This window comes from Pholis gunnellus (genome assembly GCF_910591455.1).
Source record: "Pholis gunnellus genome assembly, chromosome: 14".
In the NCBI taxonomy this organism is placed as follows: domain Eukaryota; kingdom Metazoa; phylum Chordata; class Actinopteri; order Perciformes; family Pholidae; genus Pholis; species Pholis gunnellus.
Genome location: NC_136541.1, coordinates 13,995,244 through 14,012,137, shown reverse-complemented (window position 1 = coordinate 14,012,137; position 16,894 = coordinate 13,995,244). Strand labels below are relative to the sequence as shown.

General features: G+C 44.8%; 2 protein-coding genes across 2 annotated transcripts; one reads left to right on the top strand and one right to left on the bottom strand.

The window, feature by feature from the left end:
- The first annotated feature begins 4,828 nt into the window (after window positions 1-4,828).
- btbd2b (BTB (POZ) domain containing 2b) lies at window positions 4,829-8,790 on the top strand. The gene is made up of 9 exons (XM_079173134.1): window positions 4,829-5,370; window positions 5,492-5,611; window positions 5,840-5,996; window positions 6,093-6,198; window positions 6,293-6,490; window positions 6,599-6,791; window positions 6,974-7,061; window positions 7,160-7,306; window positions 7,725-8,790. Exons 1-9 carry the CDS (start codon window positions 4,850-4,852, stop codon window positions 7,884-7,886), a joined length of 1,692 nt encoding a protein of 563 aa, XP_079029260.1. The 5' UTR covers window positions 4,829-4,849; the 3' UTR covers window positions 7,887-8,790.
- A 1,296-nt stretch (window positions 8,791-10,086) lies between these two features.
- On the bottom strand, window positions 10,087-16,521 carry LOC306706076 (elongation factor 2b; the record flags this gene model as incomplete). The annotated part of the gene is made up of 14 exons (XM_079172986.1): window positions 10,087-10,280; window positions 10,553-10,685; window positions 11,044-11,226; window positions 11,381-11,734; window positions 11,983-12,225; window positions 12,385-12,508; window positions 12,661-12,856; window positions 13,024-13,276; window positions 13,644-13,749; window positions 14,148-14,323; window positions 14,449-14,660; window positions 14,746-14,927; window positions 16,000-16,214; window positions 16,414-16,521. 14 exons carry the CDS (start codon window positions 16,519-16,521, stop codon window positions 10,087-10,089), a joined length of 2,679 nt encoding a protein of 892 aa, XP_079029112.1.
- Between the last annotated feature and the right edge of the window lie 373 nt (window positions 16,522-16,894).

The following is a 16,894-nucleotide window of genomic DNA, read 5'->3' as shown; positions in this document are numbered from 1 at the left end:
ATCAGTATGGGTTACAGAACCTGGGAGGTACAGAATATACCTGCGTGCAAAGATAAAGAACCATATAGCACAGATTTAAAACAGATTCCCTAAATACTCATATTAATAACATGTGTTTATTAGAAGGGTTTCCAGTTGTAATAGTAGTAGATGTGGTGTAAAACCATTTCATATTACAGGGCCCAATAAAACCTGTTAACTTTGGGACTGTATTTATTGTACAAGCATTCAAAGGGAACATGCCCACCTTTATCAAACACAAAGAGTTTGAACGATTTTTTCAGAGTACATTTAAATCCCAGGCTCTCTCTGTCTGTCTCTCTCTCTCTCTCTCTCTCTCTCTCTCTCTCTCTCTCTCTCTGCAGCATCTTTTTTTACCAGCTTTGACGTAACTCACACATACATTTTTAATGCTCCACTACCTGCTGCCCTCCACCACACACACACACACATGCTACAGATCCCCACGCCACAATGCAGGTGTGTCCACAACACACACACACACACACACACACACACACACACACACACACACACACACACACACACACACACACACACACACACACACACACACACACACACACACACACACACACACACACACACACACACACACACACACACACACACACACACACACACCCGTCCGCACCATAACCGGTCGCCATCAAACTAAAAAGTTGACATAAAATTGCCCCGAGTCAGAAACGCACTTTTCTTGTTTCTATTTCTCACTACTTTTACTTTGTATTTCTTTTCATGAATCACACACATTTCCAGCTCAATCTGCAGCTTAAGTGGCATGCTGTTACGTCAGCAGGCACAGAAGCTCTCACACACACTCAGCTGCAGTGACTCACTCACACACACACACACACACACACACACACCTGCAGCAATGACAAAAGAAAAAAGAAATCTCTGCTTCAATACAAAAACACAACGAAGAATGAAGACAAGAAAGGACCCGAGCGATGTCTTCAGCAGTCCTTTTACACTGTTTAGGCAGACCACGCTGTGTTTTAGTGCCAACACTAAAACAGCCCTGGAAATATATCAGTACATGAGGAGGATCAATAACAGAGGAATTGGATTTTCAACGGTGGAAAGCTGAAGCTTAATAACCACACAATCATAAATCTCTATGACAAGGTGAGTTACGATGAGAAATGTCCACAAGCTCCACAAATGTATCAAAGCAGAAGGGAGGAGCACAACACAAACACTGTAAAATATAAACATAAACAATAAGCTGTAACATTTGGATAAATTGACTCAAATGTAGGTTAGAGGTAAGTAGCCTGGATTCATAAAACGAGGTCAAAGCTATTACCATCTATCAAAATCTGATTAAATGTCTTTAAGGACATAACAAATCAAAGTGTGTTTGTATTTTTTATTCTTTAATCAGAGAATGTGCAGCATAATCTGTGAGCCCGCAGCAGTACATTTTGTGCAACCCCATTTCCTTCATTCAGGAAGTACCTCTGACACAGCAGACTGTGACTTATGGGAACTAAGCGGATTGCCAAGAAAACAGAGACTTGACAGGGAATCAAGCGAACCCGTCAACGTGAACTGTCAGGAGAATGTAAAGTAGGGAGTGGGTGAGCCGGGTTCAGCCATCCACCGACATGATTCAGATAGACGGCGCCTTATTCTTGAGGATTATATAAACGCAGATCTGCAGTAGTGCTGCTGACAGAGACATTACACTCCCAAAACTACATTTACAAAAATGTGTAATATCTGCAGGAAAAGATGCCCGAGTTAATCTGTATCTGAATTCTGCTTTGTCGGCAGATGCTCCAAAAAGAGGAAAAAAAGTGCTGCCTATTCAAGAGGCGCAAAGTACTGTGGAGGCCAGAAATAGCTCCGGTCAGGTAAGCATGAATGATGTAACAGGAACAGGAAGAGGGCTCTCTGCCAAGTCTCGTAGTCTACGACACTGACAGCCGCAGCCGGTGTTTATGAATGAATAACGCTCAGGGTCCTAATGACACCCGGGACTGACTCGCTGCAGGGACGCTAAGTGGGTGGGGGTGGGGGTGGGGGGGGGGGACTGGGACGGGATGAGGTGGGGAAGCATCCATAATGGGCCTGGTGTAGAAAAGGTGACTTTGAAACCCCCCTTCATTTATGTCTGGAACTCAAACATACCTACACACACTCATTTACTGACTAGGGCTCGGTCAGATTTAGAGCTTAAAGGAGTCGTTCGTTAATCAATTCGGTGATCAACAGAAGAGTTGTCATTTTTCAAGCAAAACTACAAATATTCTGTTTCCTTGTACTTTTTTTGATAGTGAAAAATCCTAAACAAGCTTCAAGTTGCAGTAAAATTGCAAGTTGGGTTGTCTATTCCCTGATCACTGCACCCAGGATGTGAAGCTGGAGGTGCTGCCACTTCATGAGCAACCACAGCAGATGCTTATTCATCGAGTGTCAGCATCAAGGAAGGGTGACGCATCGCTTCGGGGAAAAAAAAAAGGACGTTGAGAAGCGACGAGCATCTCCATCCGTCTACAAGTATTCCCTCACGACTACAGCGGAGCGGCAGAGCGGAGGCGGCGGTGCGGCAGCGGCAGCAGCATCAGCGGCAGCAGGGGCTTTTCCTCGTCCTCCACCGCCTTTGACTGCCCACGCATGAATGAACAGAGCAGATGACACACACACAAACAAACACACACACACTCACACACACACCGCAACAGTAAGGGGAGGAAAACAGCGGTTCTCCTCCTTACATGAAGACATTAATAAAGTCCTCGTTCACACATCTTTCTATGAGTAAATAAACAACATGTCATTCAGCAAGAGTGCCGTGAAAAGTCTACCAGTGGCATCCCCCCCAAAACGTGCTGTGCTGTCCGTTGAGACTATAGCTCCGGTGTGATTTAATGATTGATCAGCACAACCCGGTCTGCTAACGTCACACAGACTTTTCTACGGAGCTGGTAGCCCGCAGGGCTCTGTCAGACAACCGGTATAGCTCAACCTGGAGGAAGTGACACCTGAATAGCATCAAACGGAGGGTTTCGTTACCCCTTTGATCTCCTCTCTTACCTCCCACACATAGCAGGGACATCTCTGGTAGCGGTGTGAGCGTCCCCGGCTGTCCTCTACTGAGAGCTCCGTGATTTGTTTGGTCAGTCCGTTCGTCTCTTGGTTACAAAAAAAAAAAAAAAAACTCTACCCGCCCAACCGTTACCCTAAATGGTACCGGAAGCCAATTAGTATCATGTCAGAACCGCTCGTCCCTCGCGCTGCAGAGCCGTTGCTCTTTTGACAGGACAAGACACACGAGAGTGAAATCCTCGCCCCCCTCTTCTTCCTCCTCTGCATTGCCTCAGCTCTCCTCCGCTGCTGCTCCTCCTGCGCGCACAGCCATCTTGTTTCAGCAGCAGCAGCAGCACCCTCCGCGCGAGGACAGTTCCCCCGCGCCGCCCTGACGTCACGGTTGATGAGAAGCAGACGGAGAGAGAGAGGGGGGGTGAGCGCAAGGAGACACAAACGGGATGGGGCTGAATTAATACCGGCCTGGCCGGTCTGGTGCACTCAATGATGGCTTCGAGGAATTTCATTCATTGTTTTCAAAGTTACAAAGCATTAGCAAAGTTATTTTTAATCTAATATACCCAGCTTTGTAAACTTAATTTAAACTGTATTATTGTATTTATTCAATTGCACTTTACATCTCTGCAATCAATTCATATTTTAACTGCATGTCAACACACATGTTTGACCGGAATATATAATAATAGCCAGGGCCAAACACATGAAGTGATTCTTAATAATGCTTAAGGTCATGAGTCCTAATCCCCCCATTTTTCAAATTACATATTTATTTCCCATATGACGGACTACGTCTTCTTTCTACGCCTCATTCTACCAGGGATAACATTATTATTTTAGGTTGATCTGCAGGTAATACGATTCAATGTAAACTCTCCTCACATTCCCAGAAAATATTGTTACAGTCCTGAAAATAATAATATTAAGTCATGTCTGTTGACTTGCTCACTTGAAACCTGAGACATTGGGAAGTATACAGTTTTGTGTAATTAAGTGCCTAATATTTATTCACCAAAGATTGCAGTTTCTACAAATATAACAACATAGATCTCATGGAAAGATAGGGAAAATAGTATTCATTATTTTTTTAGGTTTCAAAATAATTTGGCAAGCTGTAATTTCTAATACGCTTGCTATAACCAAAGTCTCTCTTTCTGTTGTTCTTGAAGAAATGTTGGTGAACTGGGATTATAAAAGAGTTGCTTGTTTCATGCAATCCTATAGTTGTATTCTTATGCTAGGACAACTTCAAAATATTTGTTTTTTAACAATAGCTGAGGAGAGTGCTGCAGCTGAAATAGCATGCATATATAAGCCACTTTCATACATTAATTGATAGTCAGCGATGATGATGATATGGATAATCATTGGTAGCGCGCTGGGTCAAAGATTTACATTGTTCCTTTATCAAAGGCGTCCTGAGTTGAAATGTGATCTGGCCAGTTGTGCCCAGTGGGACAGTTATGGGCCGATGTCTGGACTCTAATGGACAGTTTTCGAACTCTCCTCAGTGGGGATATTTAAAACAGGGACTACCAAAGCTAATGATTGTGCCTAGAGATAACCCTAAAAGTTAATAGTCTACTTTAGATATAAGCAATCAGAAACAGGCGTGTTTGAGTAAATACTGGTGTGAGGGGAAAATGGACCTCACGCTCAGGAGAGCACGTGGTAGTACCAATAACAGACGCCAGGGGGCAGCTGTGACTGTAGAGTGCTAGAAATACTTAAAGCGACGAAGAGTGTTGTTTACGCCTACACTCGGTTCAAGATGGCTGCTGGAGACAACAGCGGTAGGCCTCCTTGCCTTAATTTCTCCGGTCCGGGTCCTTTGGGAAACAGCCAGCCCAGCAACAGCGTTTTCTCCATGCCAGCGTCCAACGGCGGAGCGGCCGGTGCGGCAGGCGGAGCACAGGGAGCGGGGAGGCGACCCAACCCGCAGCTGGGGCCTGGCGGCGGAGACAGCAACGGTGTTTCGAGCGGAGCTCAGCCGACTGCGCAGAACTCCCTGCAGCAGTCCGCTGCGGCAGGTGCTGCGGCAGCCGGAGTAATGGCCACCCCGGCGTCCAACATGGCAGCCACCGTCGCGTCAAACGCGTCGGCGTCGGGAGCACCGAACGCCACTCCGGCAGCTGCCTCTGTGCTGGTGTACCGAGAGCCGGTGTACAACTGGCAGGCGACGAAGAGCACCGTCAAGGAGAGGTTTGCGTTCCTCTTCAACAACGAAGTGCTCAGTGACGTTCATTTTCTAGTGGGCAAAGGAATGGGGGTTCAGAGGATACCTGCGCACAGGTAACGTAAATAAGCTTAACTGCAGCTTGGGTTTTTTTTTAAATACGAGCTAGCTAACTGTGAATCTGAAAGGCGAAAAGGCTTCTTTTTCTTTGCTGCTGCTGATTGTTGACGTTGTCAGGTTTGTTCTGGCCGTGGGGAGCGCAGTGTTTGATGCCATGTTCAACGGTGGGATGGCGACGACCTCAACGGAGATCGAGCTTCCTGATGTGGAGCCAGCTGCCTTTCTGGCCCTGCTAAAGTAAGCAGTCTGCGAGGGCGAGGGCGTGCCATTTAAACTGGTGATTAGGCTGTCCTGAAAGTGGGCGTGTTTTTAAAACACGTTTCATTTGTCATCACAGCATTTTGCAAATGCTCAGGCAATGCATCATGCAATATGTATTTATCACATGATTTAGAATTCATCAAGCATACAAGTCAATACATTTTGAAATAGCAATGTCTGATATAACCTGTGGACCTGCTGCAGGTTTCTCTACTCTGATGAAGTCCAGATCGGGCCCGAGACGGTGATGACCACGCTATATACAGCTAAAAAGTACGCAGTGCCGGCACTGGAGGCTCACTGTGTGGAGTTCCTCAAGAAGAACCTGAGAGCAGACAATGCTTTCATGCTGCTCACACAGGTCTGCTCCCCCCCCCAGCGATGACTGTAGACCAGTTCCTGCATGTGACTTGACGTAAAAATGTTTCTGTAACTGGCGGTGTGTTCATCGTTTCAGGCACGGTTGTTTGATGAGCCTCAGCTTGCCAGCCTTTGTCTAGAGAACATTGATAAGAACACGGGGGATGCTCTCGCCGCCGAAGGCTTTACGGACATAGATTTGGGTAATGTCACCTCGTGAGTGTCGTTATTGCCACGTGTTGTTTTTCAGAATAACGGCCTAACTGACCATGGAGTTCTCCTCTCTCCCTCTCTTAGATACATTGGTGGCGGTGTTGGAGCGGGACACTCTCGGGGTGAGGGAGGTGCGTTTGTTCGGTGCGTCGGTGCGCTGGGCAGACGCAGAGACTCACAGGCAGCAGCTGCAGCCAACGCCCGAGAACAAACGCAAAGTGCTGGGCAAAGCTCTCACGCTCATCCGCTTCCCTCTCATGACCATTGAGGAGTTTGCTGCAGGTGAACAGAAACGCAATGAAACTGTAGCTTTACACACACACACACGCACACACATCCTGTGCTTCTGAGCCTGACCCTTGTCCTCGGGTCTTGTCGTCGTCCCGTTAGGTCCAGCCCAGTCCAATATTCTGACTGACAGAGAGGTGGTGAGTCTCTTCCTTCACTTCACTGTGAACCCGAAGCCCCGCGTTGAATTCATTGACCGGCCTCGCTGCTGCCTCCGCGGGAAGGAGTGCAGCATCACGCGCTTTGGACAGGTGGAGAGCCGCTGGGGTTACAGCGGGACGAGCGACCGCATACGGTGAGTGAGGAGCAGATCATCTTAAAAAGATAATTACAGCTTACTTCTTCTTTTTTTATATGTTGAAGTTAGTGAGGTTATATTAATGAAATGCAATCAATCAATGACCATTGTACATGCATCTCTATAGCTATCACTCCCTCTCCCCTCTTGATGTGTTCCCGTTGTGTTTTCCCTCTCAGGTTCTCGGTAAACAGGAGGATATTTGTGGTTGGGTTCGGTCTCTACGGCTCTATACACGGACCCACAGACTACCAAGTTAACATACAGGTGTGGAGCCTGAACCCTTCAGAAAGTTTGTGTCTGGTTTCACTGTACGTTGGAGGCATGTACTAAAACATATTTTGGACGTTTGTGTCTCAATGCAGATCATTCACACAGACAGCAACACGGTGCTGGGCCAGAATGATACAGGCTTCAGCTGTGACGGCTCAGCCAACACCTTCAGAGTCATGTTCAAAGAACCGGTGGAGATATTACCCAACGTCAACTACACTGCCTGTTCTACACTGAAGGTCCGTGATGTGTTGGTGATGATGCCACATACACATGCAGCACTACGCTTTTTAGGAGTGCATTCCAGTCTAGGAAATGATGCATGTTTTTTTTTTTTTTTATTATTACCCTCATCGTTTGGTCTATAAAATATCAAAAGTTAGTCAGAAATCACAGTCTTTAAATGGCTTTTTTGGCTTGACCAACAGTGCACAAATCTAAATATATTAAAATGTACTCTCATGAAAAGAAAACTGAGAAGCTTGACTTAATAGTAATGAAATAATAATCTGTTGATTGAGTAATTGACATAGCATTTCAGCTGTAGTTTCTTTTCCCCCTTTGTGGACATTTTTAGAGTATCTAATCTGTCACTATGCAGCGTTGGCTTTACCAGTTTATTCAACCTCTCCATCCGTCTGTCTGTCTGTGTTTCAGGGCCCAGACTCTCATTATGGCACTAAGGGGATGCGAAAGGTAACGCACGAGTCATCGTCCACTGGCACAAAGACGTGTTTCACTTTCTGCTACGCGGCGGGCAACAACAACGGCACTTCTGTAGAGGACGGACAGATTCCCGAGGTCATCTTCTACACATAGTCACCTCCTGACATTGCAACGATCTTCCATCAAATGTGACAACCTGACACCAGCGCGGGGCCACACCTCAGCAGCCGTTCTGGGGACTAATCTCTCAGACATCATACTGTTCCCCCCCCCCCCATATAGTGCACTACAGTTGGCCACATGGGAAGACAAATAGCCAAAAAGGCAATGTAGGTCACTACATGGGGCGTAGCTTGTCATTTGAGAAGCTGCCTCTCTCTTTATCAGCAGCTTCCTTTCATCCCTTTGTGTTGTAGTGACGCCAGCCTCTGAAACTGTTACCGACTCCACAAGGGAGAAAAAGACGGAGGGAGGAGCCTCTCAGATTATTCACAGTATCGATGTCACTGCTGTGGATTGACGGCATAAAGCTTGACACTGAATTCTACTTAAGCTGTACAGTTCCCCTTCCTGTACTCCCACAGAATTAGTGCAAAGGAGTCACTAACTGTATGAATGTACAGATCTGCCAAGACAAGATCCATATCACCGTTCAGTACAGACCAGCATTTCACTCAATTTCACATCAGCTGTAACTTCCATAGAACAGTAGACCTCATAGGCTTTATAAACTCTTTGAACCAAACTTCATCTTACTCTCAACATGATAATGGTAAGCAATGTTTCGGGTTTCTACATAAAGTACAATCTGTGATATCTTGTGTCCTTGCTTGGTAGTTGCCTATTCCCAAGATACCTTGCACTTCTCGGCCTTGCATATGTTCATTTGTTTGTTCTATGGATGCACACTCTAACGCTTCAGATAAGTTTCTTTTTAGCTTTGTTTTAAAAAGTGTGGACGGAAGAGCTTTCCCTCTTGATGTGGAAGGTAAAGGGTTGTATATTAAAATGTCATTTATTAACATTATATATGTAACTTGAAATAACTATTGATTAAAGCGTGAAGAAAGATATTGTGTTGCTTGTGTTTTTGGAAAAGAGTTGCTCTCAGGAGTAGCAGAAACTCATCATTGAGGTGAAAGAAAATATAAAGAATCAAAAAAAGGAAAATGTGTCTCCGGCTCTGTCCGTCGTCTACCAGCTCCTTGTGAGCTCACGACCTGATGGGGGTTTGTTTGGGACTTTTTAAAATGTATTTATTTTATTGAATGAAATCAAGTACAAGCCTGTGAACTAAATGGTGTGGGGGAGTTCAGTGTTGAAGTAATTGGACAAAAAATAGCAAGAATACAAATCAATCAAATACAACTTTAAACAACAAGATAATCAAATAAAGACGTTAAAAGTGATGCACTCATTTGCAGTCGTACTGCTTATTTTCTATTGAAAACCAAACTTTTGTCGTCGGCAAGAAAAGTACAAGACTTGATGTATGCTTATTCTTCATGTTTTGTATTTTAACCCAAACATATTTGATTTCTTAACTCTGCATAGAAACTTTTAGTTTCTGGTGGTTGCCTGACAACGTTTTAACACTGGCTTTATTACAGAGTTCACGAACTGAGCATATTGTGTTAACTGGTGAGCTCTGAATGTTGATACCGTTGGACAGAGGCTGGCTAGCCTGTTTGTCTCTGGACGAATTAGGAAGATTTAGAAGGTTTCTCTGTTTTCCGTCTTTGTGCGAAGCTAAGTTAACCGGCTGCTGGCTATAGCCTCAGGCTCTACTCGCCATATAAATGTCAGAATGGTGTTGATCTTCTCATTTAATTCACTGCCAAAAGCCAAGAAGCTATTTCCCAAATTAAGTCCACCACAGAAATAACTGTATTTCGGGAGTCACAATTTCATCATGAGTTGAATGTTTTTATTAATTACATCCACTGAATAAAGGTCCAATCCAGGAAGTTTGACTTCTGTAACACTTTATTGTGGTTTCCATGGTTTAATCTGGCCTTTATATATGCATTATTGCAGCAGTATCACAGTGCACTGTACAGGCCCATCTGGGGAGGGGGGGGTGATGTGGAGGAATAGAAGAAACAAGGAATACAACTGCTATCCAATTGTTCCCCAAAACCCTCGCCCTAGGCACTTGGGGTGTACTGTAGCTGTGAAATGAAAAAGAGCATCACTGCTTCCACTAGCCTACAACTAAAGCTTTGCTTCTGCTCCGGACTCAAAGTCAAAACAACTTGTGCGATGTATCTTTAAGCCTGTGCAAAATGTTTAAAGTGCCCACGGGGTTAGGGTTTAGAGATTGATTTGGTATTTTAGAATCCAGGCTCAATGTTTACAATTTGTCCAAGTAGTTGTCGAGAGCAGGAATGCCCTCTTTCAGACCTTTGCGTTTCCTAATTTCAGAGACAACCTGGAAGGGTCTGGTGGTGGAGTCGCTGGGGTCTCCCTGAAGAATCTGCCAGTGGTCAAACACACACTGAGGAAAGGCCTGGCCTCCGGTGTTGCTGCGCAGGTCAGCTGTGAACCCTGGAGGCAATAAATACAGATAAATACGAATGTTTTAAAAAGAGCAGTGTTCTTCTCTGCCATTAATAAAGAAATAACTAGCTAAGACCAATGCATAAAATAAATGAATTATTTTAAAACGAAACATTTTGTTGCATTCAAAAACATTACATTTGGGTGTAACTATTGAGAATCTAGTCGGATTCATACAGATTCATCATGAAACTACATAGGTGAGTATTAGATCCCACAAAGAAAGTCATCATACAGCACAGACTAAAACACAAACTCACCAAAGGACTCGTTGACAGGCAGGTAGGCTTTCACCACAAACATGGGAGTGCCAATCACTTGGGATTCCTCAAACACATGACCTCGTTTCCTGTTCAACACACCATAGATACCACCGACCACCTGCTCGGGGCACTGCACGGACAAGAAGCAGAGCAGTCAGACCTGAAGTGTGAACTGGCATCAGACAATTTTCAAGCATAATTACTATTAACTTTTTTTCACATAAAAGAATTGTACGTAGTCCCATAATGGTACAGTCATAAAAAACCTGAAGTCACTTCTTTAAATCTGTTTTCCTTTAAGTGCTTTTCTATTTGCTGATCATAACATAATCAAGTTTAGTCTGTACAGACATCAATTATAACAGAAACTTAAATGCTACAATAATATTTATAGATTTACAAAACTGATTTGGGGTAATTTACAATTGCACCACTTCACAATGTTGTTTTAAGGATTCATTTTGGAGGCAATCGGCCTCCATACACACCTGTATCTCCACCAGGTATATAGGCTCCATGAGTCGTGGCTGAGCAGTGAGCTGGCAGGCGTACAGGACCCTACGAGCCGTGGGAATAATCTGTCCTCCACCACGGTGGATGGCGTCTGCGTGCAGTGTCACGTCGTGAATGTCAAAGCGAACTGCGCGCATATTCTCCTCACACAGAGCACCCTGCACGATGATGACAGAGAGACTGCAACCTTACTAACCCACGCACACGCTTTTAAAAGAACACTATCACAAATGCATCGGAACTATATTGTGTCTGATTACACCCAGCTAACTATCTAAAATGTACTTGCAGTCAAAGTTAACTGCTGCCCACCTCTTTAGTCGCCCACTGGAAACCAGCCACGACACTGTCCTTGATCTCGTTGAGGTACTGAACCCCCTTCGTCATGTCTATCAGCAGGTTGGCCCCGCTTCCGTCTGGACCGAAGCACCAGATCTTCCTGGCCTCCGTCACCTCCCACTCATACTTGTCGGCGAGGTAACGCGCGCGGGCCTTGAGCTCCTGGCGATGGCTGACATCCCCCTTCTCGATATCTTCAGCCAGGCCGTCGGGGAAAGGGCGGGACTTCATGAAGAGACGATTGTGCTTGTTGGGGGACTTGGACAGACACATCTGGTCTGATTCGTCCATCACTGTCTCTCTGTAAGACACGACCGGGTCTGATTTCTGGAAGGAGATGAAGGAACTGGGAGTCACAATTGAGAGCACATCTGATGGTGCAACAAAGTGAGCCGCAAATGTGCCTTTTGTTGTGTATAATCTCCTAAAATAGAGTTTCCGCAAGAATAATTCTTGTTATTCTCAACTTGGGCCTTATTTTCCTAGCTTTGCTGTTATCATGAATGTAATGTTACTAACGACACACACTCACACAGCTGTCTAAAGCGCTTAAGTTTAATACAGACAAATCTCACCTTCAGTGGAATGCCGGCGTGGTCTTCCTCCAGGTCCTTCAGGCAGATCTCCAGGTGCAGCTCTCCCGCTCCAGCGATGATGTGCTCCCCGGACTCCTCGATGATGCACTGCACCATGGGGTCAGACTTGGCCAGACGCTTCAGTCCCTCCACCAGCTTGGGCAGGTCAGCGGGGTTCTTGGCCTCCACAGCAACTCTGACCACAGGGCTCACACTGAACTTCATCACCCTCATGTTGTGGGCCTGAGGACAGAGCACCAGTGTCACCAAGCTAAACGTGTTGTTGTAACAGGAAGAATTATGCCGACAGCGAGCAATAGATCAGTATAAATAACTGAGGATACACTGTGTGGTGCACCAGTAGTTGATCTGCAATGTAATGTAAAAAAAGCAATACGCTACTTGTTCAAAGGTGGTAATAGTCCCTGTCTTAATCAGGAACTGGTCTACTCCAACAAGACCCACGATGTTGCCACATGGGACATCTTCTATGGGCTCCACATACCGGCCCATCATCAGAATGGTCCTGGATGAAGGGAAAGAAGGAAATGGATATAAAAAGTTGCCAACGAAAACATGAAAACAAAAGTGTGAGAGGACAAACATTAATTTAGAACTCTTTTCGCTTTTCTACCATCTCAGGCCTCACTGTAGTGTTTTTATCCTTGCCATCCTCACCTCTGGATGGGTTTGATGTAAAGGTCCTCCTTCTTGCCAGGGATGAAGTTTGGCCCCATGATACGCACTTTCAGGCCAGTGGACACACAGCCAGAGAATACACGGCCAAATGCATAGAAACGACCCTTGTCGTTGGTTGGGACCATCTTGGAAATGTACATGATCAGAGGAGCCTTAGGGTCGCAGTTCTTAATACCTGCGAAGACAGCAGAGATAGTAAGCCCTGCATATAGTAAAGCTAAAATACAGCTTACAAATTAGGTCAGTATTTAATAAAAAAAACTAATCATCAAACACTCCAGATCAAACTCTGTCTTCTCCAGAGTGTAAAGGCGTGCGGTGCTGTGAAAATGTTCCACTGACCCATGGCAGCCTCGTCGTCTCCCGGCCCTTCATAGAGCAGCTCACAGCGGTACTTCTGTGCAGTGACGGGGGAGGGCAGGTGGATGGTGATCATCTGGAGCAGGGCCTCCCCAGCAGGCAGCCAACGGCGCATCACAGCCTTCAGCAGAGGCTTCCCCTCTTTCTCCTTGTCCTCGGAGTCTAGTTTGACATCCAGCTTCTCAATTAGTTTGGCTGTCTCTTCCTTCTTGAAATTCATGATAACGTCAAAAACCTAGACAGTGAGAAAGGGCAAAACGATCCTTAACTAAAAACCCCTGTCTGTACACTTTTTATGTAATCTTTGAAATAATTTGTAGAGAAATACTGGTGAAAATCTGTGCAGTCTATGTATTGCTTTCAGCGTCTTCATCTTAATGTCCTCCTGGTTGTGTGCCTTTTCTGTCAACCACGTTTATTTTTGGTGTTACCACTAAAAGGTGCTTAGGACAGAAATGTTAAAATCCTACATGTAGGCGCTTTCAATTCATTTTTAACAACACAGAGACGTCTGAAGGTCATCAGAAAAATGAAGGCCTGACTTAGTAAACATCTTAATTGTATGTTTATGTCACTTTTTTTTTTTCCTTCTCTCCATTCACCTTAAAGATGGGGTCCAAAACGAGCTGGCTGAAGGTGCGGGGAAGTTTCTGGCCATCAGGACCGGTGGCAGTCTTACTGAACTTGCCGGCATTTGGATCAAAATATCTGTATATAAATTATTGCACAACATCATGACACTCAGATGATTGACATCTAGCTCATAATCCTGTTTTAATTGTGCAATATATGCCAGTTATTATGAAAAAGTCTTGCAGATGTGTGCAAGAATGATTTAAAGAGCAACTTAACACCAGCTGAAAATCGAGGTTTTGCTGACCTCTGGTGGGTTTACTTCTTGTGACGTAGAAGTGTACTTCAGAGTGTGGTTTGTGCACCGTGTATCACTGTTGTGTGTGGTTACAGGTACAACAGAGCACACTTCTGAGGTACAACAAACTTGAAACTTTCAACCAGAGAGGGCAGTCAAATGCTGCTTTTCAGCCTCATGTTAAGTTATTATGTGAAGCATGTTTCTGTCTGGGCGTGTTGATCATTAAGTTTACCTATCACCCCACAGTTTCTTCATCATGTCCTCCACTTTCTTACACCTCGCTGCTGGACCCAGAGCATGTCCTTTCGAAGTGAACTTCGCCACATACATCTCAGCGAACTGCTTCAAGGTGAAAGCCCAGCCATGGAGGCCTGAGCCGAACCCAACTGTACCGATAGCAGGGTCAATCTGAGGGGGGAAAAAAAAGAGGTTCAGCATTCTCAGAAATCGTAGCTATAGTAAATGTATAGCAACAAATCACAGCTATTTCAGCAGATCTTTGTCTCCGAGTTGTTTTCGAGCATCTGCCTCACCATGATGTTCCCCATGGGCCCCCCCTCATCCTCTCCGTAGGTGGAGATAATGACGTTGACGTTCTCCACGATGCGCTGAAAAGTCTGGAAAAGCTGCTCTGGCTCCAGCTGCAGCTCAAGCAGAGCCCGGTCCATCTTGTTCATCATCAGGACCGGCTTGATGCGCTCAGCGATTGCCTGCCGCAGCACGGTCTCTGTCTGCACACACACACCTGTCGGAGGACACGAACAGGTGAGCCTTTGTTAAAAGCGAGAGTGCGCGTGTAGAGTGTGGAGGATGGAGGGCGTCGTTATTACCCGAGACACAGTCCACCACTACCAGGGCTCCGTCAGTTACCCTGAGGGCAGCGGTGACCTCAGAGGAGAAGTCGACGTGACCGGGAGAATCAATCAGGTTGATGAGGAAGCCGTTTCCGTCTTTATTGTTCTTGATAAACGCCAGGTCGTTTTCCCCAAGCTCGTAGTACAAAGAGATGGCCCTGCATAACAGAGGGAACCGGAAAAGGCTTGTTCACTGTTGACCTCTCACTACCTACCACGACTAATTGAAATAAATGGAAAGACCAGGATGGATAAAATGAAGTTCAATAAAAATGTAATTCAACTGAATTAATTTCTAAACTGAGTAATCACAATATTGGAATGAGCCAGGCGGTCCTCTAACTCAAATGAGGCAGATGTGCCGAGTGGCTTGACTGGAATGATTTCAGTAGATTTTTGAAAATGCAGCATCTCCACTCCACATCTTTGAACACGACATTTAAATAAAGGAACTAAAAATCCTAAGGCTGATAAAAATGGGACTTTTACATGGCTAGAATATGGATTTTCTGGTACAAACATGTGTTCTGCCTTTACAAAGTTACTGCAGACATAGTTTTGATAATTCTATTAACAACCCGCAAAGAAACGCGATTATGAATCCACCTTGTAGGTACTTGGCGTTGTCCAAAGTAGCAAGAAAGTAGAAATGGTGGCCATGTAAAGGCTCAAATACAATACGAGACCTGACACCTTTGGAACATTTAAGTGTTTCTTGTTAATAACTAAGTTGAGCTACAGACCCCGTGTACGACTAGGCTGTGTGTTTCTCCTCTGGAACATAACAACATAGTACTTTTGAAATGTAAAGGCCCTGAAAACCTTTTTTTTCCTCAATCGTCTTCGTGATGTGATCCTAAAGAGAGATTTCTGTCCGTGCACTTTTATTTGTGCTCGTCGGGGCTCAGATGGAAAAATCTGATGTAATTTCTGTTTACTAATTAGTATTTGGAAACTCAAAATCTGATGACAGTATTGGGTTGTTGCCTCATGTTGTCAGTCGATCTGATCAATCTGCACCCACACAGTCCTGATGAAGCAGATTAGCTGAGATTTTGACGGTAAAGCCTTATTAAATATGTGTCTTCCCCCAAATACAACTTTAATTATTGCTTATTTAGTTATGGTTATTTGCTGAATTAGAGAAATACATACAAGTTTCCCCACTTATAATAGGTTGCACCAAAAAACACAGAGCTGTTCCTAAACCCACTTCTCTGAAGCACATACGTTGATTTGATGGTGATGCAGCGCTCCTGCTCGTCTTTGCGCGTGTCTGTAAAGCGCGTCTCTCCGGCACGAGAGGAAGCAATGATGCCCGCCTTTGACACCAGCGAGTCCGTCAGAGTGGACTTCCCATGATCCACGTGGGCAATCACAGACATGTTCCTGATGTTGGACTTCTTGTCCATGATGGCACGGATCTGATCCACAGTGAAGTTCACCTGGTGGGGGTTAGGTTTGGGGGGTTACATTCATCCATTTACAACCAGCATCGGCTCATCTTATTCATCATATTATATTTATCTATGTCCACTGCCAGATCCCTGCAGCCGTTCCAAGAGTTATAAAAAGAAAGAAACTTGAAACTGAATCCATCAGCTGGACTAGGGAAGGAGTGTGGGCACTGCATGAAGACGTTACCTTCTGGTTCCTAATCAAGCAACACATCAGTAATGACTGAGTCACCATGCTGCAGCTGGCTGGGCCGAGCTGAACCGTCTCACAATCACAAGCGAACAGCATTCCCATCATACCTTGAATTCCCCTTAAATTCTTCATATTTAAGGGTAAATGTACATGTTGAATTTTATTTGAAGCAATATATGTTGCTCATGCTCAATCCTCTGAGATCACAAATACAGGATACAAGATACAAGTGAGGCCTAAAATTGAGTATGTATGCATACATTAAGAAGAGACTATATGTTGAAGGCTTTTCAAGAGATGTTTGTTCGCATTTTCACTGTAGGCCTATCCTATGAATTTATTTGTTAATATGAAAAGACAAGCAGCATTATTTAACACATGTCTAGCGTGTTAAATGTCTTCGAAATAATGATAGAAATATGAAGTTTGGGATGTCCAGACATTCACTCAGACAATCAAAGGCCATTACATCATA